General features: G+C 35.1%; 2 protein-coding genes and 1 long non-coding RNA gene across 14 annotated transcripts; 2 read left to right on the top strand and 1 right to left on the bottom strand.

Annotated features, from left to right (window-relative positions):
• The first annotated feature begins 250 nt into the window (after positions 1-250).
• On the top strand, positions 251-1854 carry LOC110869723. The gene is made up of 3 exons (XM_022118955.1): positions 251-427; positions 896-1402; positions 1480-1854. Exons 1-3 carry the CDS (start codon positions 251-253, stop codon positions 1852-1854), a joined length of 1059 nt encoding a protein of 352 aa, XP_021974647.1.
• Positions 1855-8298: 6444 nt separating this feature from the next.
• On the top strand, positions 8299-25365 carry LOC118481198 (glycine-rich protein 5-like). Its single transcript, XM_035976515.1, has 2 exons — positions 8299-8453; positions 24912-25365. The coding sequence occupies exons 1-2, from the start codon at positions 8363-8365 to the stop codon at positions 25250-25252; spliced, it is 432 nt and encodes a 143-aa protein (XP_035832408.1). The 5' UTR covers positions 8299-8362; the 3' UTR covers positions 25253-25365.
• Positions 9580-13890, bottom strand: LOC110869724. Of its 12 annotated transcripts, none has more exons than XR_004864816.1 (10): positions 13785-13890; positions 13534-13603; positions 13262-13387; positions 13126-13164; positions 12885-13021; positions 11763-11874; positions 10678-11679; positions 10424-10518; positions 9997-10232; positions 9586-9738 (listed from the first exon to the last, which is right to left on the bottom strand). It is a non-coding gene; the product is annotated as an uncharacterized LOC110869724 (long non-coding RNA). The 12 variants fall into 12 exon arrangements; XR_004864817.1 differs by having other exon boundaries at positions 9997-10518; positions 10678-10720; positions 10970-11679; XR_004864807.1 differs by having other exon boundaries at positions 9997-10241; positions 10424-11679.
• Positions 25366-25830: the final 465 nt, after the last annotated feature.

Here is a 25830-nt window from a genome sequence, read left to right as displayed (position 1 = left end):
GGGAAAAACCCAAATTTGACAACTCCTGAAGACTTTGAGGGCCATAAAAGTAAGAAGGAAAGAATCGTGGTAGGTAAGGAAAATTAGGCATTGATAGGCAGCCTCCAAGAGAATAAGGCACAAGCCTGGTAAACCTACATGTACATGGGAGATGCAAGTGAGACAACCCACAACTGAAGACTACTGGTGTGTCAAAACATTGAAACGTGCGCACCAATGTTTGCAAACAAGGGAGGTTGGTATGTACACCATGAATTTCACAGCTAAAGAGGTGGAACCACTGCTTCATGCTAATCTCAACATTCAGATGGGGGTAGTGCAAGATCTACTTGAGAAGAAGCGCCAAGTTAAAGTTTCACTGCCTAAATTGAGGAGGGCAAAGATGATTGCAGTGGCAAAGTTAATGGGGACTATAGGACCAATATGGGCAACTCAGGGAGTGTTGTGAGGAACTTGTTAGATTTAACCATGTGACCACTATCAAGATTGATGTTGAATCTGGATCTAATCCTACTAGTTCCACAAGACAATTTAGGAGACTATATGCTTTCTATGGTGCTTTAAAGAAGGGTTTCAATCTCACTAGGAGGGACCTAATTGGATTGGTTGGTGCGTTTATGAAAGGTCCATACCCATGTCAGATCCTCCCAGTAGTTGGGGTTGATGGAAATAATGGAATTTATCCACTGGTCTTTGCCATTGTTGAAGCTGAAACTATCAACACGTGGTCATAGTTTTTGAATATACTTGGGGATGATCTAGAGTTACTAATAAGATGTAATTTCACTTTTATCAGTGATTGACAAAAGGTAATCGCTATTAAAACTCTTGTTTTTAATTAAGCTGTCAACTTTCAATTGACTTGTATTTCTTATATTCTTCTGTTAAATTGTAGGGTTTGTTGCCTGCTATGGCCAAGGTCTTTCCAATAGTTGAACATAGGTATTGCCTGAGGCACATTCACGAGAATATGAAGAAGACATGGCGGGGAGATGTGTACAAGAACCTGTTATGGAGATGTGCAAGTGCAACAAGCATGCCCTATTATGAAAGGGCAATGGAGGATATTAAAGCCATAGACAAAAAGTTGTATGATTGGCTGACGGAGATCCCTGCAATAGCATGGTCACGAGCCCACTTTTCAGGAAGGGTAAAGTGCGATATGCTATTGAACAATATTTGTGAGGTGTTTAACAAACAATTCTTCGGTGCAAGAGACAAGCCAATCATCACATGCTTAGAATACATCAGGGAATATTTGACCAAACGAATTGTCAACGTGAAAAAGATCATAGCCAAAAGTGATGGCCCACTAAGTCCTGCTGCTACCACAATGTTTGATAGTATCAAGAATGAGGCTTCACAATACAATGTGTTGATGACAGGTTCCTCCAACTACCAAGTAAGAATTGCAAAGTTACACTTTATTTCAATCACACAATAAATGATGACTTTATCCTTTTATTCCAAATTCTGTAGGTTACTGATTCGAGAAACAAGACAGTGGTTGATGTGCAGATGAGAACATGTTCATGCAGGAAATGGGATCTGATAGGAATGCCTTGTAAACATGCTGTTGCTGCAATTTGGAACGTGTCTGAAAATGGTTTGAGTCCTGGTATTCCAGAGAGTTGGGTTGATCCTGTGTATTGGCTGGACAGTTGGAAGAAAGTTTACATGCACACTATTGATCCAATTGCAGGACCTGAGATGTGGCCTCGGTCAAGATGCCTAACCAAATTGACCCCTCCAAAATATCATAAGCAGGTAGGAAGGCCTAAGAAGAAACGAAAGACGTCACAGTTGGACGTAGAGGCCAAGTTAACAAAGGGAGGGAAGCTAACAAGAAAATGAGGCATCACAAAATGCAGCAAGTGCAATAACCTAGGCCACAACAGTCGCAGCTGCAAGGGTCAAGGTGGGGCTGAGGCTACTTAGATTTCCAGTATGGTCAAATTCAGTGTTGGTTTGTGTTTGAACAACTATGGTGTTGGCTTATGTTTGAACAATTTGCTTTTACTGTTTTATGTTTATGGTGCTTGTCTTTGAACAATTCTGTTTAGATGGTTAAGTTGCATGTTTTTAGGGCAAGTTGGATTGTATGCAATGTTATATACCATCTATTAGTTGTTTGGTCTATGTAAATTGTTGACATAACACATCTACCAAAATAGAACCTTGCATTTTATTTCAAAATAAAGTGATCATAGAAGAAAAAACACTAAACAACCAACTAAACGCAAACTAATTCAACAAGCAACATAGTGAACAAGCCTATTTCCAATGACAGTCTCCTCTCGATGATAGGCCTGAATCTGACTCTTCTCCTGAATATGGGTTGTGCCAAATACAAGACCAATCTTCTTTTTCTGATTCATAGGTCCATGCATCCTTTAAAACATCTGAGTCGTAATTATCCTCTGGGTTAGGGTTGAAATCAAGTTCTTCCGTAGCAACATCATCACCTTTCTTAACAACCGGATTTACTTCAACTTGTTTGTGTTTCCCATCAACATCTATCTGTTTGACCACTTCCTGACTAACAACAACACTAGAAGAGCAACTTTCTTTACCGACAGGTTCCAATCTCTTTCCTACACCAAAATCAGGTAGCTGTAAGTCATGCTCTATTTCTAGACAAGCTTCATTGTCTTTGTTATCCATTATCCAGTTTTGGAGGTAGGAGAAAGAAGGTAAACGTTTCTTACCTCATTGATCCATTTTCATACTAGAATGGTATTCCACTACCAAAAGATCAAACACGTTTGTATTTATAGAACATAATTTGAAAAGTTATTGTTTCATTACTTAAACTAGCCGGTGGAAAACATACAAAATGAATTTAGTGAGTCAGAAAAACAGTAAATTGCAGACATTTCACCACATGATTACACATATCATAAACAACAACCAAGAAACACCTAACACAAACTTAAGTCTTCGATCTTCAGCTTCCTTTGCCTTCAACCTCATCAAATTTGAATTCTCCTTATTTGACCTCAACAGGGATGGAAGAATCCTCTCACATCTGGGGCATGAAACTGGAGGTTCAATCCACCGAAGCAAACCATAGCCATCGGTCTGGAATGTGATAAGTAAACATAACACACTACTTATCACACATAAAAGTCACTGAAATCGATGATCAACAGCCAAATTAACCCTTACATAGCAAAGAAAACATCTCCCGGTATTAGCTTCAGTCTAGGATTTTCTAATGCAAGTCGTAGCACCACATGAGCATACTGCATTTGAGCGAACAATATCATTGCTTCTCCACGATGAACCTGATGATATTTTTAGGTTACCGTCGCTTGTTTGATAATGGTGAAAATAGTTGCAGACTTTATAGAGAAGACAACATCATAACACGAGTTGCAATTTCGGTCCCTGAGGGGCATTATAGTCTTTTAACACAAATGGTAACGACAAACTGATGGAATATTGGAGTAGGGACCTGATTGAACGCAATCGACAACCCCAGGGGCTGGAGTGTTGCGTTTTTTCAAATGAGGGCTGGTCCTGCGTTTTGATGTAAACCACAGGGACGTAAATTGACATTTACTCTATTTTGTATTATATGTATAATGCAACAATGTAACAATATGTTCTTCGCTTCGACTAAACGAGTATGCTATTGGTTTTGAGTAATTGTATAACGATCAAATATAAATGGGTTTAACATACAAAATGGACTTGACGTGAGAAGTAAAGTAAACTTTTTTTTGAATTTTTTTCACATCTACTTAAAAATGATGTTAAATTGCAAAATGTAAAAAAAAAATCGTGATTTTAAAGTAGTATAATTACTTGACAAAATTACATAATTATTCTACTAATGTAAGATCACGATTTTTTTATTTAGATTATAGGACCATGTAAGTGCAGTTCCTGCAGGGTAACTGTCGCTTATCAATTCTGGTCAACCAAAGCAGAAGTCCAAGTTAAAGTCAACGATAATGAAGAATATCAAGATTTCAGGAGGCATTCCGGACTACTTCTACTGTTCCGGGTTATCTGGTATTCCGGGTTAATGCTTCGGATTACTTAGTGTATGTTATTGTTCTGGAAATATGTTGTTTCGAATTATTGTATTGTTTTGTATCCCGGACAATGTGTTTTGTCCGGGTTTAGTCCCTAGCCTATATATATGTGTGTATAGAGTAGATTAGGGCAGAAGCTTTGTGCACCTCTCCTAACTTCTTGTTCCTCCTGGTGTACACATCCTAGAGAGAGAGAGAGAGAGAGAGAGAGAGAGAGAGAGAGAGACTATGTGTTAGTGAGAGAAAGCTAGGGTTTAGATCTTTGTGATCTAAACTAGCTTGTAGAAGATGATGTATACTCGTTCAGTATGTAATCTGTGTTGATTGTAATGATATGAATGAGTTTCTCCTGCATCTTCTTCTTCATCTATCTTGTTTATGTTGTTTTACGTCATTAATCAAGTGCAATGTTAATGTTCATCATCGATCCAGTGCTTTAACAGTGGTATCAGAGCATGGTTACCGATTCCGAATGGTCTAACCGCCTTCCGAATCACCATTGCTCTTGATTTGATGTTTGTTTCCACTAAACATCATGGAGACGTGAGTTTTTCTGCAGAAAAGTTGAAGAAAATGAAGCTGTTCGTGGTTGTCTTGTTTTCCAAGTTATTGCAGATTTGGGTTTTGATCTGAAAATGGCTTTGTCCAGATTTCAGTAAGTTGTTAGAATGTCTGAATTTGCATTTCGTATTTGTATCGTCCGTGTTTATCTGTGACCTTTATGTGAAGTCACATATTGGTAGATAATCCTGAAGAGGTATACCCGGATTTGTTTCCGTGTTTACCAATGTCCGGATTTGTTAAACTTGACGTTATCCGAGTTTATAGTGATCCGAGTTTAAAGTCTATGTTTGAATCCGAGTTTAAGTTCCGGGTTTTAGGTCCGAGTTTGCTTTATATTCTCTTGTCCGGATTTGTTTCAAAATTGTATCCGGATTTACTAGTGTCCGGAGTTAAGCCTTTATCCGAATTTGGTATTCTGTCCGGATTTAATTGGTGATCTTTATCCGAGTTTGTTTCGGAGTTTATATGTTAAACTGTTCCGGGTTTATATGTCTCACTGTGTATCCGGAGTTTATATGTGAAACTGTTCTCCGGGTGAAGATTTTTGCCTTCTTCCGGGTATTTCAAAAGTTAGATAAGTTTCCGGGTTTTCAGTTCCAAAGTTATTTCTTCATAGAGCTTTATATGAGGATACTATTCCGAGTTTTGTAATGATTAAATAGTCCAAGTTTATGTCATGGACTATATAGTCAGATTTTAGTATGTGATCTTTTGTCCAAGTTTATGTCATGGAGAATTGTCCAAGTTTAAGTCATGGACAATTGTCCAAGTTTAAGCCATGGACTTTTGTCCAAGGTTATGTTAGGGACAAGAGTCAGAGTTTATGTATTTTGATGCTAAATTCGGAATTATAAGGCCAAGTTCGGACTTAAAAAACTCGAATTTATGGGTTTTTTGGATTTCTTTGCTTGTTCCGAATTTCTTTGTACTCTAAGTATTGTTCCGATGATCTGATTCGAGGTTTCAAGAGCTTTCGGGTTTTATGAGTTCGAATTTTCTAGAATTCCGGGTTACCTGGGGTACCAGATTTTTAGCTAAATTTAGAAGTTTGTGTTGTTCGGAAGTTTCGAGTTGTGCATGTTCCGAGTTTTTCTAGTTATCCCGGGTTACCTGGGGTACCGGATAACTAACTAAGAGTCAGAATTATGTGTAGTTTGGAAACTTGAAGTCGGTTTCGGATTATCGAAAAGTTTTATGGTACTTATGTTGTCCGGATCAAGTGAGGAGGTGAAGAGAATAAGACTTGCTTGGACTTTTGTATTGTTTACAAAGAAAAAGGGGGAGTAAAAATTTTGAAGTTCCTATTTTCTTTGTAAATCAAAAGCCCGTGGTGCTACATCGAAACAAGTTCATGTTTACTATCTTTGAGATTAACTTAGTGTTAATCTTACCGGTGGCGTAGTGTTTAAAACATGAAGCAAGTTAGAGCTAGTGTATGATTGAGTTTTGTCAAGTTTGTTCGAGGTTTAATCAAGTGTTGACGTGATGAAGCAAATTGTTCGTTTGGCAACTAGTTGAAGGTTAAGCCTTTATCGTATGCCGGTTAGAGTAGAGAAGATTAGTCTTCTTGGTCCCTCTTCCAAGTTGGTGACTGATCAGATTCTCGAAATAGGGGTTCTTACATTGAGGGGGAGATTGGAGACGAAAGTCATCGGGTAATTGGTGGATTCGTGAAGATACGAGATTGGATCTTGAAGATTCGAGATGAAATGATTTCAGAAACTCGGTTGAAGACTCTGATCAAGATGGCGGATGTACATCTTCGGAGTTTGGTTTATTATTAACTTATTGAACCAAACTTCATGTCTTTACGGAATTTGAAGTGTTTGATGTTGGGCATTGGAAATCCAACGTTTCATTCTTCTACCGGTTAAGTTTGAAGATTAATGTATCGAGCGATATTCTCACATGTTGTTGTAAGTCAGTTCGCGTTAATTTGATTCGGGAGAAGTTTGAGGGGGAGGATCTACAGCGTTTGATGTTGGATTCTTCGGGTTTCACAAAGCGGCCATTTAAGTGATCGTCAGCAAGTCTTTGATTAGAAGGGTTGAAGATCACAGTGCTCTGCCGGAAAGATCAAGTCTCAGCCAAAGTTGAAAGCTGGATGATATCATCAGTTAAGGGGGAGCCTGCAAGCGCAGTATCCGATGATTGAAGATTATCGATGCCACACAGAACTGATGCAACAGTTAAGGGGGAGACTGTAAGTGCAGTTCCTGCAGGGTAACTGTCGCTTATCAGTTCTGGTCAACCAAAGCAGAAGTCCAAGTTAAAGTCAACGATAATGAAGAATATCAAGATTTCAGGAGGCATTCCGGACTACTTCTACTGTTCCGGGTTATCTGGTATTCCGGGTTAATGCTTCGGATTACTTAGTGTATGTTATTGTTCTGGAAATATGTTGTTTCGGATTATTGTTTTGTTTTGTATTCCGGACAATGTGTTTTGTCCGGGTTTAGTCCCTAGCCTATATATATGTGTGTATAAAGTAGATTAGGGCAGAAGCTTTGTGCACCTCTCCTAACTTCTTGTTCCTCCTGGTGTGCACATCCTAGAAAGAGAGAGACTATGTGTTAGTGAGAGAAAGCTAGGGTTTAGATCTTTGTGATCTAAACTAGCTTGTAGAAGATGATGTATACTCGTTCAGTATGTAATCTGTGTTGATTGTAATGATATGAATGAGTTTCTCCTGCATCTTCTTCTTCATCTATCTTGTTTATGTTGTTTCACGTCATGAATCAAGTGCAATGTTAATGTACGTCATCGATCCAGTGCCTTAACATACTAAAATACGTGCTTAATAAAATGAGAAAAAAATGAAAAATTTTTTTCCTTCACTTCTCACGTTAAGTGTTTTTTGTATGTTAAGATAATTGGGCCGTGATTGCCTACTATCTCTCATAATTGTACTGAACCTAAATTAGTAGAAACTTTTTTATAATTAATATCATACAGCATCTTGTTTCTGTATACCTGACCCCCAATATTTCATTTTCTTTTCATGAGATTCGAGTTTTTCTCCCATTCATATGATATCCATAGTATCAGCACATAGACTCCCCTCTATCTCTTGTGATAACACATTGAAGGATAGTGTCTTTTTTTTATTGTCTTTTGTGTGTTTTATTATTATTATTTTTTTTGGAACTTTAAGGTTTTTTATTTTTATAATATAATTTTGGTTTTTTTATAGTTTTGCCACAAAAGTTAAATAAGTTTAGTTTTCTTTATTAGCACAATGTTTGGTGGTCACATCTGATTCCTTATGTTTTTACCTTCTCAACTTTCTAATACATATTGGTATAAGTTTGACTTCGCCTACGTATCACGTCACATGGGTCACTTGGTGTTAAAAGTTCGTATTTTTGTAATACGTTTTTCACGTGTTTGATCGTTGTTCGGTAGCTACATAACGCGGGGATTTGATATTAAAATCCAATCCTAACTTTACAAACCAACCAATCATTATAACATGAATCATACATTTGTTTTTTAAAAATTATATTTTATATTGTCCTCTCGATTTTTTAAATATAATATATACGTTTGGAGCTACATTTAAATCGTTTTCCGCCCGTCTTTTGGTTATTTGCAAGACAAATATTAAATAATGGATTTAAAAAAAAAAAAAGAAATTGAAATGCTTTAACATTTTTGTCCCACCATTTGGCTTTACATGTGTTGTATATAAATGAAAAGAGGAAGTGGTTAAGAAAGTAAATCATTAAAACAGATCATAAAGAAAGAAAGCAAATATGGGAGTTATGAAACTGCTGCTGCTGCTTCTCTTGGTTCTCTTTAGCTTCACTTTTCATGTATCATTTTCTCAGCTTGCCAATAACTCAGGTTCTCTCTCTCTCTTTATATATGTGTGTATATATATATTGTGTGTGCGCACGCGCACGATGGCGTGCTATGTATTTTATAGATTTGACAAAACATATTTAAGGGAAGTGGTTTTTGTCATGATAACCACTCTTTGCTATCAAAATTATACTAACTTTTATGAAATAGAGGGCTCTCGTCGATAAATGAATCCGTCGAAATCCTTAATAAAAGTGATAACAGTCGGTAATCCGTCGGAAAACATGGTGTAGGTGATGAAAAGGACATCTATCATCAGTATAATACTTAGGTGATACTCAGTATTTTAGTAGTGTTCATTTTCACCGGCTCCACTTATTAGACTTTTTTATGTAGCACTATCTAGTAGTCCAAAAACTGGTGAGCGTTCATATTGATGATGAAGATTTGCAGTCAAATTAGACAGCTTTAATGGAAAGTTTTTTTTTGTTAAAAAAAAGTTTGACCACTTTAGATACAAAAGACGTGAGTGAGATGGATATAAAACTCTGACTTTTTCTACTGATTTGAGTAGATTTGCCATGATTTTGCCAACCATCATTCATCATGGTTCATGTTACATGTACACACCTACTTTGAGCCGGATATGCGTGATCCACTTATTTATTTGAAATAACTTGTTAAAAAATTAAATAGGGTCAAGCTTAGGTTTTTCCGACCACAATTTTGGTCGCAAACCAGTCGCAATTGCCCTGTTGTGACCGTTTTCCGATCGGAACTACAATCGGAAAAACACCCGTCGCAATTGCTCTATTCCGACTAAGTTGCGACTGCTGCCATCTTTTGCGACCAGGGTTTTGCGACTTTAATAATGGTCACAAATATTGCGACTGTTCCTGGTTTTGTGGGACTTCGGTTGCGACGGTCTTGTTGCGACCGTATTCCGACCGCATGCCTTTTACAAACTGCGATCGTTTTCCGACCGCTTGTCTTTTACAAACTGCGACCGTTTTGCAACTACTTGCCTTTTGAAAAATTGCGTCCGTTTTTGTGGTCGCAATTTTTATTTATTTTTTAAAAATTATTTTTATCCATTTTCTATTTTACCCTGCATACAATGTCAATTTTAAATTTTACATATTATCAAATTTTCACAATTATATAAAACATCCCACTCGAAACATCAAATACCATAAAGATACTAATTATCCTGTCACATTTAGTCAATAATGTACTCATAAACACAGCCTAAACCTCCACATATGTAGAATAAACTGCCCTTTAATCCTCTTCTCTTTCTGGTGGAAGTCCACATTAACAGCATTTTCTACAAAACGAAAAAATAAAACAAAATTAAACCACCTGCAAATAATCCCAAGAAATTAAAACATACATTATTTTAAAAGTGGAACAAAATAAATACAAAAATCATATGTGTTTTTGTAGAATCAAAAGAACTGAATGATCCTGTTTTGAAAGATAATCCTACCTAGCATAACAGTAATAATGACGATAAATAATTCTGGCCAGATCAATGGCATCAATAATCAGTAATAATGACGATAAATAAGCGCTTCACGTATACCTTTTGTTTGAGTGCAACATCTGGCAATTGAAGAGCTTGTGCAGTCCCTTAACTACACTTAAATAGCAAAACATGATTAATAGTTAGAATTATATATAAAAACAAACTAATCATTGTATATAACAAACAAACTCGTCACTCTAAATCTTCATCGTCAAAATTAAGCAAGATGTGGAAATCCTCGTCAGCTAAAGTTGTGGCTTCAATGGTTTGACTGCACCAGCTGAAACAAATTTCTGTAAAACCTAAAATTAAAATCAGATCAGTAATCCTAATTTCACTTTCCAAAACACAATTAAACACAAAAGATGCTTTCTACAATAATTAAAACCGCTTATTCGAAAGCGCAAAGAATATAAAAATATCCTATCCGAACTGATGGAGATTCTTGATATAGCTAGAAATGAAACTAGAAAGAAAGACATACCAGTGATTATGAGATCTCTGTTTCTATCTCGACTCACCCGATACAGCAAGTCTTGGCGGTTCTAAAGAGATCCCTCCCCTCAGCATATCTGTTATCTGTTATATATTTGGGAAATTGATTAGACGAGAATAAAGCTGCAGGGAGAAAAAAGATAAAAACATGTTTAAAAATAACATTTAAATATCAAAATCATGAAAAAGAGTAGTGATTTTTGACTTGTTAGAAAGGACTGAAAATCAATGGGGAGATTATACATGCCAATGAAGATAGGCCTGTAATGCACCCTTATGCCTTGCCCTACAAGATAGATAAAAACCCATACTCAAAGTCACATGCAGGTAAAAACATACCAGTCAGGCCGCCTAGGGGCGTAACGAGCCAAGCTGCTCATGAGCTACTCGGTATCGGCTAGCTAAAAGCTCGAATCGAGCCAAGCTAAAACAAGATCGAGCCTACATATAAGCTCGTCTAATAACGAGCCCGAGCTTAAGCTTCACTTATCTAGTTCAAGTAAACCTATGTAGGATTGAGAAACGTGACCAATACCTGCTCGGTACGGCCCACTTGTTTGGATACAATGCTCTGTACCTGAAACAAACACACTGTGCAATGGTCCAAAACAGGACCGTACCAGAACTAAAATGTGTACCTTGGTCCCTTGTGATTTTTGGAGGTGATTCTGAAAACCCTGCAAAGTTAAAATGTGGATCCTCAGTTTGGACTTACAACTACATTTACATGCATATATAAACAGAGGAAATGATCCTAATTGTAAGAAGTGTAAGAATGATTTATATAGGTTTTTGGGGGTGGAGGTAAATATTTATAAATGACCAATGATACGACAACTTCAGTTTGACCTCAAGTCAAAATCATAAACAAAGGTTGTACTTGAATTAAACCCCGCCGATGATGATATACCCATCAAACTAAGAAAACACTCTCGACCCAAAGTGTAAAGCCAACCCCTCGAATAAACCAATTCCACAACGCAAAGCAAAGCCGTTGAAAGATAAGCCAGCCGTTTTCTTTCTATTTTGACCCAAAGTGTAAAGCTAACCCCTATTAGACACATTAACCCATATATTTATACCTTTATACTCAACCATCGAAAGAAAGGGAAAATCACTAAACCTCAAAATCTAAGACATCCATATTAACGATTCAATTTGCATGATCCAGTAATGGATCCGGCTCTGCCGCTACTTTTGGCGCTCCTCTGGTTCTTCCATCTCTTAATCCCTTAGGTTGTATAGCTTCATGTAAATAGAAAAAATAAATAGAAATTTGATGTGTATAGGAAGGTGAAATTTTAATTGAAAATTATGTGTTTCCTTACATTAACAATGTGTCGGGCTAGTGCCACGACTGCAACTTTCAAGCCGTTTCTGCAGATAAAGCACCTAAACACCATCACTTGCAATGACAAACCTTCCGCCCACAAAGAACAACTGCACGTTACAAATATAAACGGGTCAGTCAGGCTGGTGCAGAGCATTTTCAGCACCTGAGTGTGTTTGAGGCACTTAAGTTGTGCCTCGCCTCGCCCTGAGAGCATACGCTTGCGTCTAGACTCTGATGCGTTTTTTACTACTATATAGTTAACTAACAGTAAATGATCTAATTTATGACTTTATCTTTTTTAAATAATAAAAGATGAATTTTCTGATATTAAAAGATGACTTTTAAAAGTCTAAGAATTATCACTAAATGAACAAACAGTACCAAGAAATGTAAGATATGGCATGAGGATTTACTTCAATTTTAGCCCAATGCTCATAAGCAGAATATTGATCCCATAATTTGGGCAGGTGCAGAAAATTTGCACAAACGTGTCAAAGTTAAATTGCTACTTAAAGTGATGACTTTAACTTTCCATATGTATGCTTTAAGTCATTAATAAACTTGTGATAATAAAAAGCTTTGATACATATTAAAATTGTTAGCTTTTTATCTTTCAGACACTTATCAAACAAATTGTTTTCATTAAAAACCAAGTACATGTTAGTCCTGTTTCAGCCAGTACCAAACCGATTATTTGATAAAGCACATGTATTTGGTAAAAGGGTCCACTAAAGCAAGCGGGTTATCATTTAAAAAAATATACGTTTAAATGATGTTAGACATTTGGCACCTTCCAAAAATGCACAGGACTCTAAACTCCCAATATATACCAGACCAACATTATAAAAACGTAGCCGAAGAAATAAAAAAATTCCCAATCTCGAGTTGAGTTGGATTCTCTTCTACTTTTTCTCTCAAAACTACACTAGTTGACATTGCAAATAGTAGAAAATCAAATTATAGGCCCAAAACCATCATCATAATTTCGCATTCAAATGAATTACATCCTACTCTTACTATTAAACAACGAAACAGATTCATATCCAAACAACGAAACATATTCATATCCAATGAATTACATCCTACTCTTACTCATTAATCAACGAAACATATTCACCTCTGCTAATTTGCGAACAGTAGAGAGAGCACGTTTCAGAGGTGAGTTACAGCGACTGAGTTCAGTCGAAGGCGATTCAAACCACTTCGTCTCCCTTGCCTTCATCTTAATATAATAGATATATTACAAGACATATTCTGCATCACAAAACATGAAAATTGGAAAATAATTGTCCTTCGATAAAAAGGAATCCGTCTTAATATGGACCCAATCCGATTAATCTGAACCCCGTTTAACTAACCTGAAGAACACCCCGACACCAAAGCTTCAATCTTTATCTCTGAAAAGCAAGTAAAACCCCCAATTTTGTCAAAAACCCTAAAAAGGTATAAAGACCCGAAACCAGATAATATAAAAAAAATGTAAATAAAGTATACCCACAGTAAGAGCTTTGCTAAAACCAACATCAAATGCTTCAAATCAACCTGCAGGTCGTAATTATTCAAGAATACCCACGAATAATTGACAACCACAACTTTCTCCTCACTTTCTCCTGCAAACAACTGATCCAAATTCAATTTTATTCCACAATTTCAAGTAAATCTACACATAACCTATGTTTTGTGTGGATTTTCCATCCGTAAAAATGATTCAAGATTTACTTTACCAGATCCTGATCCTGAAAGATTTTATGATGGAAGATGCATACCTTCATACTACAAAACAATAGCTCGATCTTGAACTCTTCTCAAACTGTTACCAAGTCTTTAAACCATGACCTACAAAAAACGAAAATCCATCTTATAACACACACAAACGTAAGTGGAATCCAGTGAATACATCCGGGTTCAGGACTTCTGTGATGATTAATCGCATTCATCGCCGTCAAATCGAACCCTAGAAAGAGAGAGGAAGCGCAGAGATATAGAGAGAAGGGAAGGAAGGAACTGGAGTTATTACCGTCATTGTTCAACCTCGTTGCATCATGTTGTCGCCGGAACTCTTCTCAAGACTCCCCTTCCCGTCTCCCTCCCTCTCTGGTTCTTCCTGGCCTACGCAAATGAAGGGAATAAGCGGGATAATAGTATTTGGGGATGAGTGTTGGAATTCGAAATTTGAACTCAAAAGATATGGGCCGCCTAAAATTGTTGCCGCTTCACTTCATGTTTCTAGAAGCTTTGGGTTGGTGTGCTTTCATGGTTTGTACAATGAGCTTTCAAGAGTTGTACATGTTGAAAAAGTGGCAAATGACCATATCTGCCCTTTGGATATGCTTATTAATATAGTATAGATACCTTTGAACCACCAACAATGGTGGCAAATGGCCTCTTTGGGTTTGAAGCTGCTCCATCAAGGTAGTCTAATTCCTACAGCAAATACCAACAAGCTGTACTTCATTATTAGAATGGTCAAAGTAGTAATTAGGGTTAACTAAAGATGAGCTATCAAACCTTTTGCAAAAGGAAACTAGCAATAGATGGTTTTAAGTATATTGTGATTTCCTCAGCGGATTCATGGGCTCTATGTGCGGTTCCAAAGGCGTCATTGACATAAAGATCTGCAAGTGATGCAAGCTTTTATGCAAATTCAGGATGGTTGTTCTTTTTTTCCAAATTAATTAAAAATTTGTTTTTATTTTTTATTAATAATAACAAGCGGGTTATGCTCATGCGTTGCGATGGTTTTTAATGTTTAGTATATAATTTTGTACCCTTAGATATTGTCGTATTTGCGACCGCTTTAGAAGGTCGCAACTTTTGCTATTTTATATACCTTTTGGTATTTGCGACCGTTCTAGACGGTCGCAACTTTTGCTTCTTCTTTTTATGTTCTTGTATTTGCGACTGCTTTAGACGGTCCCAACTTTTGCTTTTTTATTTTTCTCGTATTTGCGACCGTTTTCTGACCACTACGCAACTGATTTGCGACTGAAAAAAGACGGTCACAAAATTTGCAACCGTTTTGCGACCGAGTCTGGGTTGGTCCTTAGTTTTACGACTGTTTTGATTTTGGTCGCAAACCGGTCGCTAATATTGCGACCGCCGTATGTTGGTCGTAAATTTTGGTCGCAATTACCTAGTTTTCTAGTAGTGAAATAAGGCCGAGCCTATATTCGAGCTTATTTGATAAACGAGATAGAGTCAGCATGGGTGGAATCAAAAGAGGGTCAAAAGGGTTCACTGACCTTCTAGTCGAAACTTACTAGGAGGTCACCCACCATAGATTTCTTCCACTCAATTACACTTAAATATGGAGTTCTCATCTCACACATACGCTGTAAAACCAAAACACATTGATGATATCTAAGGTGTGTTATCCTTATGGCACAATATCTCTCGTGAGGACAAAACAAAATGATGTGGGGATTCATCCAAGGTGTCACAAACACCCCCCATGGGACTCTTAATTGATGAGGTTTGCCCTACCATCCTTGGTTGAACAAAACATGATTGACTCCAATACAATTTGTAACTTTCAACCAATTTTACCAATCAATATTGCCCGCATTACCCACAAGAGGAGCATAGACTTCCTTTTGGTTTCTGTGTGAGAACTCCCAAAGGAGGTCACCGATCATGGATTGATTCCAATCAAGCACGCTTAAGTGTCGAGGTTTCCTTTCATCCACAACCAATTCTCTCAAAACACGTTGGTGTTATTTGAGGCAAAACATTCTTTATAACATAATAGCTCTCATATGGATATAACAAAACATAACGATGTGGATATTGCCAAACCTGTGACAAAGCTAAGTTCACATCCAAATATATAAGGTTGACTCATCAACTTTTACAACCTTTGAAACTAACAAGATCTCGACTGATTCCTACTCCAAATAAGTTTACCACCACATCACCCTTACTAATCGTAGTGGAAACAAAGTTCAAGTTCTTTTAATACTCTTTTGTTGTTCAAGATGTAGCTTATTCTCCTGAGTTTTAATCGATTTAGCTTGAAATTGTAAGAAGTTGGTAAATGTTACTTTTTTGGTGTTTGAATTTCTTGAGGATCCTATTTTTCTGGATGTTAATTGACTCCTTAATTTATTATTTATGATATCAAGTGAGTATGATGCTCTTAATTGTAGTATAGTGGTAAATATTCTTAATTGTCATGCAGGTGACTCGGGTTTCATTTTTTTTTTGTAAGATCTAAGGCTTCCTATCATCCATGAATTTCGATCCATAGAAAATAGTACACCATTCGAGTAGGCAGTAGTCATTCTCTCATCCATCTTTGAAGAACAATTCAAACTGTACCCACTTTGAAGTGCAAAAGAGACGCTTGCTTTCAGTGGCGAAGCTTGAGATTTCTAACCCCGGGGGGGGGGGGGGGAGAGTCACCCGACCTAAAAATTTCTATAAAACCGGGGGGTCGAAAACGTATATACTCAAAAATTTCTATATGAAAACTACATACTCTCCACTACTGAGCGAAAAGTTCGGGGGTCCTCCCCCTCCCGCCCCTTAAAAGCATCACCCATGCTTGCTTTCGCCATGGGAAGCATAAGCCGGTTCAATAAAAGCTTCACCTTTTTCTATTGAGAGAGTCAACAATGGATGTGAAGATCTGCATTGCTCTTCCTTGAACCATGAAACCATATTTTGTTTGTAGAGACATGTGTTTATGATTATAAAACAAATAAATATAGTACAACTCAGGAGAACACGATAATTTGTCTCTTAACTTCACTTTTTCTTTTGGAGCTGAGAGTCTCTCTGGGAGCAGCCTTTCTATCCTAAAAGATAGAGATAAGGTCTGCCTATATCACACCCTCCCTAGACATAAGCAATAACTTTGCTATTTGTGCGATTTAGTGGGATTGCTTGCTGTTGTTAACTTCACTATTTCTCATTCATGATTTCACAATTACAATCAATGATGGTTGACCTAAGAACAATAATAGACCTATAATCATCACCCCTAGAAAAAAATGAGGGTGATGTTTTAAAACTAATGATAACTTTTAGGGTTTCACAAGAGATATGCAATTTATAGATTCCCAAACACATAAAATTTAGTCTAAGGTTTCGGTTCCAGATGAAAACTCATAAAATTCTTCGTTGGTGTTCTTCGTGTTCATCATAAATATTCGAAGAATTTCTAACATTATAGATGAGTCGAATCAAAAGTTTTTTGTTTTTCCTAAGTTTGATTATTTTTTATCCATAAGATTTCGAAATATATGATATGGTATATCAGTAAAAGATTAGTAAAAGATTTCGAAATCACAGGATAATGATTATCTAAGCATAAATTTAGGAAACTAAATAATCAATAACTTTTCGAAATCATCCAAATGTTATCACAATTAACTACAAAAATCAACAGATTTCAAATATTGGAGAACAATTTCGGATAAATCCGAAATCTTATTTGAGATCACAATTTCGGATAAATCCGAAATCTCATTCGAAATCATAAATTTTTCGAAAACTAAATTTCATCCGAAATCTAATATGTTCTCGAAATGTCAAGATTTTTCGAAATCTCATTACTTTATTGGGCTGTTATTGTGAACAAAATAATTGGTTTTGTAAAACACTTAATTAATTAGAATCAAATAACTTTTCACAAAACCAAATAACTTAACTTGAATGAGCTTCTGATTTGTCATTTCTGCCCAAAGGTGATTTGATACATGTTTTTATTGTTCAAGTATTATAAAAGCTATGTTAACTATGCTTTACAAACGTGAATGTCTTATTTCTGACCAAAGCTGATTTAATTCATTCATGTCTAACATACTTAACAAGTGCACAACTAAGGTATTGTCTCATTTCTGGCCAAAGCTGATTTGTCACAATTACTTTGCACACATGCTTACATGATTACACTTCTACCCAAAGGTGATTTGTCTTTGTTTAAGTAGAATTTTCAAATTAGTCTATTATTTTGATGTTAGTAATAGACATATCACAACTTCTTCAAATAATGATCCTCACTTTAATGATCCTTCATTAATCTTATGATCATATTTTGTCTGCCTTATTTTTAGTACCCATACCCTTACTCACTGTAACTTTCTTTTATAGATTAATATCTCACCCACTCTAATTCCTAAACCTAATATGTTTTGCTTTACTTAAAGTTTCTATAAGATTAGCTCTTAAATTAAATCCTTGATTATCCCTTAAGACACGATAATCCTATTGCTCTCTTCTGATAAAAGTGCCACAGAAGAAAAGTAGAGCATGATGAATAGGATAAATCGAACATGATGTCTCTTATGATAATCAAGAACTCATCTAACATAAATGTTGTCACTAAAGTTATTCCAGATTCCCTAAGACTAATCTATTAACTCTGGAATAATCACAAGAACTCTTAAGATGCATGCCTTCATTTAAAATTCTAAACTATAAGGTTAAGTGGTATATATGAATACATTATAGTGTACAATACCATGACCCATAAAATTAAGGGCTTTCACATGGAAATAAGTACATTTTTCTAGTACATTACATACTAAAATTTTCACTTGTACAATTTGATGCCTTACAAATCAACTATAACACTCAAAAGTACCAAAGGAATTGGAGCGTGTTGATAAGCAACATATGTACATAGAAAGAAATGTTAGAAACTGGAAAATAAGACGTTATTCACCTTACAACCACTAAAACCTTAACGAGGATACTTCTAAGGTCAATAGTCAAAATACAAGTACAAAATTCCAACTCTAAGGTACTTCAATGGAGAATCTCACTGCATAAATATGTCATTAGACTAGGCATAAGCAACGAGACTATCCATGATTCAAAAGAACCGTTGGATGAAATTAGGTAGTCGTCTACTAATGATATTTAAGTCTGCTAATCTTAATATTCCAATTAACACATGATAAGTTGACTCTAGTTCTATACGTTTCCTTACTAGAATTCAACAAATAACTAATATGAGAGTTAGTGAAAAACCTAAATATTAAGGCTATAAGAACCATGAAAAGTTATATTCTAATTACGCTTTATGATACCTTACATATTCTGGAAATTAATCAGAATTTAGTATCAATACTAAAGCCATATTATGACAGTTGAGAGGTTTACATAACCAACATAAAGTCACACTTACCTTAAACTCTCATATTATTTGTTCTCAAAATCTGGATAGAAACATTACTAAGATGAAACTAGATGATACCTTACACTTTCACAACTTTTGTTATCATGTAAATGAAAATTTGACAAAAGAAAAATGAGAACTATAAATTTCATCCATTGTAATCGAAATTCATGAAAAATCATGACATAGTTAATGAGGATGATTTTTTTCATCTAATCTCATTCTAAGTTATTTTAAATCATGATGTTAAAAAGCCCTAAACTATTACTTGGCTTAAGTATGGGTCCACCAGAAGTTATTCATTAATATTCGTGGAACTTATTCAAAATGGAATATTCAGACACAAATAATTTATTATTTAAAAACTATCCACTTGTATCTAAATTTGTCTCATATGGCCCACAGTTTTATAGAAATTTATTCATATATATACTTCATACAATTTCTATTAAATATGTCCCCAAGCTTCTTATGACATCTCGACATTAAGGAAATCAAATAAAGTCTAACATATGTATGATAGGTTCCCACGTCAGATACCTCATTGAAACTTATCTTGTAGCATTTCTAGAGACATCAAAGATCAGTGGAAGCATTAAGTGGCTTAATAATAATTTGCAATAGTTGCAAGAGGTGGGGAGTGAAAACTTCATATTACTTCAATTTACATCTCTTTTATAAGACACTGCTCCATCTCGACACTGTTCCATCAAAACTTCTCCTTAAAATCTAATGATACTCTTACAAAAGTTTCATTGTTGCTTGATTGTGGTCATGCTTAGATTTTTACCTAAACTAACATAATCCTCAACAAAAGAAATTACAACGACTAACGTCATTAATATGTTTTCTCTATTAGAATCTGTTTGTCGTTAAATATTGACCATAAGCATGCCGAGTTCCTTAAGACTTCTAAGGTCACTGGGAGCAGTAAAAGCCCTTCTCATGACTTGCAAGGAATACAAGAGGCGGGGGGAAGAGAGTTATTAAAATTTACTCCGATTACACCTCTTGTACACCATACTGTACCAACTCTTACAAACTTAGAATCCCGTAATGAAAGCAACCTAACCAAGAGCTAATCCATAAAACTGAAACTTCTAACAAACCCAATAATCAACTTAGGAGGTCATCTAGGTTTAAAAACATACTAACTCTGATGATTACATAACCTCCCTAACTAAAGTTGAAATGGTTTTGGAAAAATTTACTGATCTTATCTCTTCTAATTAAGCCATTAGTGTCAATCGATCTTCTAAATGGAATAAAACTGTTTTCTAGTAAAACTGATTTTATGTGTTCGAATAACGTTTGGGATTTGATTGAATTACCTAATAGTGTTCTTAACTAAACTAAATCCTGATATAAACGTTAAGACACGAAGAAGCATGATTGATTGTAAAAGGTTATACTCAGAAAGAGATCAATTATCAAAGAATCATTCTTACCTATCTTACAAAAGATTTCTTCGAGGATCATCACTGTTCTAGTAGCTTATAATAGTTTTGAGCTACATTAGAAGAACACTAAAACAACTTTCCCTAACAACTGACTTACATATTTACATTTTCATTAGAAAACAACCTAAAAGTTCTAAACTGAAGGTTAAGAACACTTTGTTTGCAAGCCAATAAAATCCATATACGGGTTAATGCAAACATAAAAATGTGATGAAATCTTAATCTAGTTATTTTCATCAAGAACCAAGTGGATTAATGTACCTACCTCAAAATGAGTGGGAGCAACTAAAACAAACTTGTCTTTATATAGATGACACTCGTTTGACAAGTATATGTTGCATAAGTCAAAACATTGTTAACACAAACTTTGATATAATAGATCCCAGAGATATTTCTTACGTGATAGATATCATAACATACCGAGATAGACCCAATGAGACATTAGTTTCATTCCATAAGTTTAACCTTCAATGGGTCCTTACATATGTAACAAACAATACTGCTCTCCTTTAGAGGATAATATGATAAATGAGATTATTTCCTTACGCTTCATTGATTAGAAGCCTTATGTAAGTTCAAGTCTATACTCGTTTAGATATTACTCACATTGCAACACACTAGATATCTCTAGGTTAATGTGAAGCATCAAATAGAGTATTACAATATGTTCAAAAGAAACGAGAGGCTATAATTTAAAGAAGTGAGAACTCAAACCGGTTGATTACTCTAACTTTGTAATATTCAAAGAAGACAAAATGTAATTTTGGGATATTGGTATATCCTTATGTCAGCAGACAAAACCTATCTCGTGGAGGAGTCATAATAAACTGATAATAACAACCTAAGTTATAATGACATAATTTGTTGTTGATCACAAAGCAATAGTCACTAAATGTTGTTGAAAATTTATCAGTTGACTGATAAGTTGATTAACTCCATATAACTTATATATTGAAGTCTTGTTTTGATAAAGTCAGCTACCATGTCTCCTTGAACAGTATCAGTTCGAGAGGTGCTGCATTAAATTTCGATACAAAATTAAATATTCGTTTATGAACGAATTGATGAAACTAAATCTTTGTATCGAATGCATTCATGATATGCTTAAGGATCTTATAAGTAAAAGTCTATCACCCATAACTATTATGTAAGCACTTATAATAATGACGGGTTTATTGATGACTATGTATAACTGCATATCGTACTATGAATGATTAACTATTAATTTTCCTCATCGGTTTGATTTTGTATGTCTCTAACATATGTTCTGCCGATATAATAACATATAGACAAATATAAATACAAATCAAACGTTAAAGGGCTTACTTGAATATTTAGATCATAACTATTATGTTTTAAATTGAGGCTGTAGTATGATTAATGGGGGTCCTGAGTCGAATGATGATTCAACGACTGTATTTCTCTGCTACGGTTCTTGTTTTAAAGCTAAAATGAGTATTAACTTCTAATCAGACTTATCTAATGCTCATGATAAATGATTATTCGGCTAAGTGGGATAATGTAAGATTAAATATTTATTTATATGTATTTAATCTAGTAGCCATCATTATCATTTATATAATATGGATCAAAATATATTAAAACCTATAATATAATTAGTTGGTAATTGTTGATAGACCATATTACCCTTATTAACTAATTGGGTTTCCCTTGGGTGTATAAGTTGATTACTAGAGAGGGATTAGGGTTAGACTCTCATAACATCAACACCAAAAATCGTCCCCTCCTCTCTCTCCATTACTATGAGTTCTTCAACCCTAAAGAACTCGGTACTACCATCAAAAACATACATCCTAAGGGGGAACCAGATCAAGTTAACTATCATGTCGAACACAATGGTTGCGTCTCTGAATGGATTCTCCGTTGGCCTATTTGCTGTATCAGGTATTATTTACATGTTTTCCATTATGTTTAAATAAAACTGATCAACAGTTGGAACTCGTGACAACTGGATCAGTACCAGCGGAAGCTTGACCAGTTGCAACTCATCACTAGCAACTGATCAGTAGCACTGGCAACTCATAAGCTCCAATTGTGTAGTGGTAACTTGTCTGAGCAATGGGGCAAATTCCCATTTGTGGTAATTATATCATAGCCTTTCTCTGTAGTAACTAGTTAAATCCTTCAAGTGTAATTCCTGACTTCAACATAACTAAACTTTGCCGGCAACATTTGGTCTGCATCAACTATGTTTGTCAATGTTTTGTAGAGGCCAACAAGTTTAGTTCATTGTCTATTGCTGATACTTCAACCATATCCCTCACCATGTCACTTAACTTTACACTATGTCTATTTAACTTTTCTGACTTATAATTTGGATTTTAGTTTCACTCATCGATTCTATAGCTGGAGATATTATACATGTCTCCCAACAAGAGTTTGAGAACCTCTAGTATATGCTAACTTTACTTTAATGCTCACTTTTAAAAAAAGTCATTGCTTGTTTAGAAAATATTACTTGGTGAGATTTTGTTGGTTGTAAGATAATAATTGAAAATGTTTACTGTAGCATATATTTCAATACGCAAACACATATATTTATATTGGTTCAAATGGATACTATATAATCCATCTCTTATCTAATTTTTGGTCTTCACAAAGAATTCGTATTCACGAAAAGAATATCTTTGTAATCCGGTAGAGATCACCATGCAACTTCTTACTAATAAGATAATTATAATGTCTTCTCGTCTTACAAATAATTTCTCCCTTAATACTCTTTCGTAGGGAACACCAACTTCTTTTGTCTAGTGAAGGTAGATATAATTTATACAAATTCTCCATAATATTGGCTCAGATCATCACTCAAAATACAACATAAATGTTTGAACACTTGTTGACCACTATAGTTGAACACAATCACTCTCTTGGATTACCATGTTACTTTTTTAGTTGGTTCTAGTATATAACAACCATCTATCATCCCCCATATTGGTTTTGTGGAAACTTTTGTCTACCTGCGAACTCATGTCACAACCACAGTCGAACACAATTTATCCCTTGGTTCACCAACACAAGCGAACACAATTTATCCGGCCCTTAGGTTAATTGTTTCCCGTCCCTGGCAACCATATCCACATATTACATGGCTCCATGTGGCATCTATTGCCGAGACACTCTCAGAACGATATCTACCTAATATCGACTATGCTACTAGTCATGGGTCACAAAAATTATGTTTCAATAATGCTATTGTGCCATGTTACATCGACTTGTCAGCTACCAAGAAAGATGGTGTGATGTGACATGCTATATTAACTACCAACATGTCACGAAGTAATTAACTGAAAATAATTATTTTTTGATTTTTAAGAAAGACATTTTAATGAATTTTTCTGTTTGTTTGACATTAGTATATAAAGTTTTTCATTTTTATACAAAACACATTATTTTAATATATAAGTTCTCCAACATTCAACATCACGAGGATGTGACTGACTGGGAACCCATTGGAACACAAACTTACCATTCGCCATTTATATGATGATTCAAAGATTCAAAAACAAAAAATCCAAATTTGTTTCAAAATTCAAACACAAACACAAATTCATTCACGATTAAACCACATACGTGACTAGGGAGAAGATAATGTAAGAGAAGAGATTGTGGTCGTTGGTTTATTTTATATAGAAATCATGTTTTATAGTATCTACAACCTTATATTATAATATATATGGTCCATAGTATCTACAACCTTGTATACACAATTTTTTAAATGAAATTGCAAACTCTCTTTCTACACAAAACAGCTATTTGATTTTTAATATTATAATATATATATATGGTCCATAGTATCTACAACCTTGTATACACAATTTTTTAAATGAAAAGTTCGTTGCAAATTCTCTTTCTACACAAAACAGCTATTTGATTTTTAATATTATAATATATATATGGTCCATAGTATCTACAACCTTATATACACAATTTTTTAAATGAAAAGTTCTTTGCAAACTCTCTTTCTACACAAAATAGCTAATTGATTTTATAGTATTTTATATGGTCCATTTTGTATTATTATTATTCATTAATTGGACCATTTCGTAAACTGATAAATGGGGTGGGGGAAGGGGGACCTAAGTAGGTGCGTCGGGTTCATCTGATACCCATGAAATTATTATTTTTTGTGTTATATATGTAACCGAAACTCGAGTGACACCCAATAATTTTTAACTCCAACACCCATGATGTCTTTTTATGACTAACGACACCCGAAAAAAAGTAATTTAATTTTTTTAGTTTATAGTATTTTATTTATTACAAAATATATAAGGAAAATATTAACAAATATAAATCAATAAACTATAAAAAAATATCATCACATTATCTCAACAATCAAATAAAAAAAATTAGACCATATTACCCACTATAGGCCCATTAAACCCACTTCATTTTTAATCTTAAGCCCGTTACCCACTAATCAAATAACAAGTTTAGATTAGGGGTTTGATTCATTTTTTTAAAGTATGTGAACTCTTTTCTTGTGTAAAACTTGGCGAATAAAGATTACATTAACTCAAGAAGACATTTGATTTTGCAGAAAAACCACCAATATATGAATCAGATGGTTCTGTAAGTATTGGCAGCAATGGAGCCATAAACCAAAGCAAATATGCCCATGCTAGTTCAAGAGGTGGAGGAGGGGGTGGTGGTGGTGGTGGGAGCTCGGCTAGAGGGAGCAACGGAAATGGTGGTCAGTCTAACTCCTCGCCACGAGGGGGTGGCTCGATGATACCTGTATATGCTGCTGGTTCAGGAGCCGCGGCTAAGCGCAACAACCATCACAGCGCTGCCGCCATTTGTAGCAAGTGCCAAAAAGATAGGCATTTGATTGCCGTAACCACCATTTTAACATCAATTTTACTATATATGTCTATGTAAAAATCCACTTGAGTGTGCAGTGCATTTGTGTATACGATTGTTTCTAATTTTGTACTTGTTTGTAGTGGATATTGGTTGGAATAATGTCTCAGTTTATTTCTTTTTAGGATTTATTTTACCTAGTTTGATGATTAACGAAATAAATAATGTAATAATATTTTGAATTTGATTTGGGTTCGTAACCCTTGATGTTGTGGTATGATCGGCTATATACCGATTACCATGAACAGACGCATCGTTTACCAAACGACACACACATACGTATATATACAGTTTCACATTTCATTTTTGACACTTACAACCCTTTAACTGTACAATTACACTTTAAACTCTAAAACATAACTATTACATATTTACATATTTGACACGTAACTCCATTCAAACTTTGATCAATCAATTACTCCTAACATAATCCATATTTATAATCTTATAAAGTATTATCATTACAAAGGTTCATAAACCAACGCTGGCACCGAATGCTACCTATCGATCGTAGTATCAAACACATATAGCAATCAACAACAATGGCCTGCAAACATCCAATAAACAACAGACAACCATTGTTTTTGCAAAACAAG

Source organism: Helianthus annuus, chromosome 8, assembly GCF_002127325.2.
Source record: "Helianthus annuus cultivar XRQ/B chromosome 8, HanXRQr2.0-SUNRISE, whole genome shotgun sequence".
NCBI classification, from domain to species: domain Eukaryota; kingdom Viridiplantae; phylum Streptophyta; class Magnoliopsida; order Asterales; family Asteraceae; genus Helianthus; species Helianthus annuus.
This window is presented reverse-complemented; position numbering and strand designations above follow the sequence as displayed.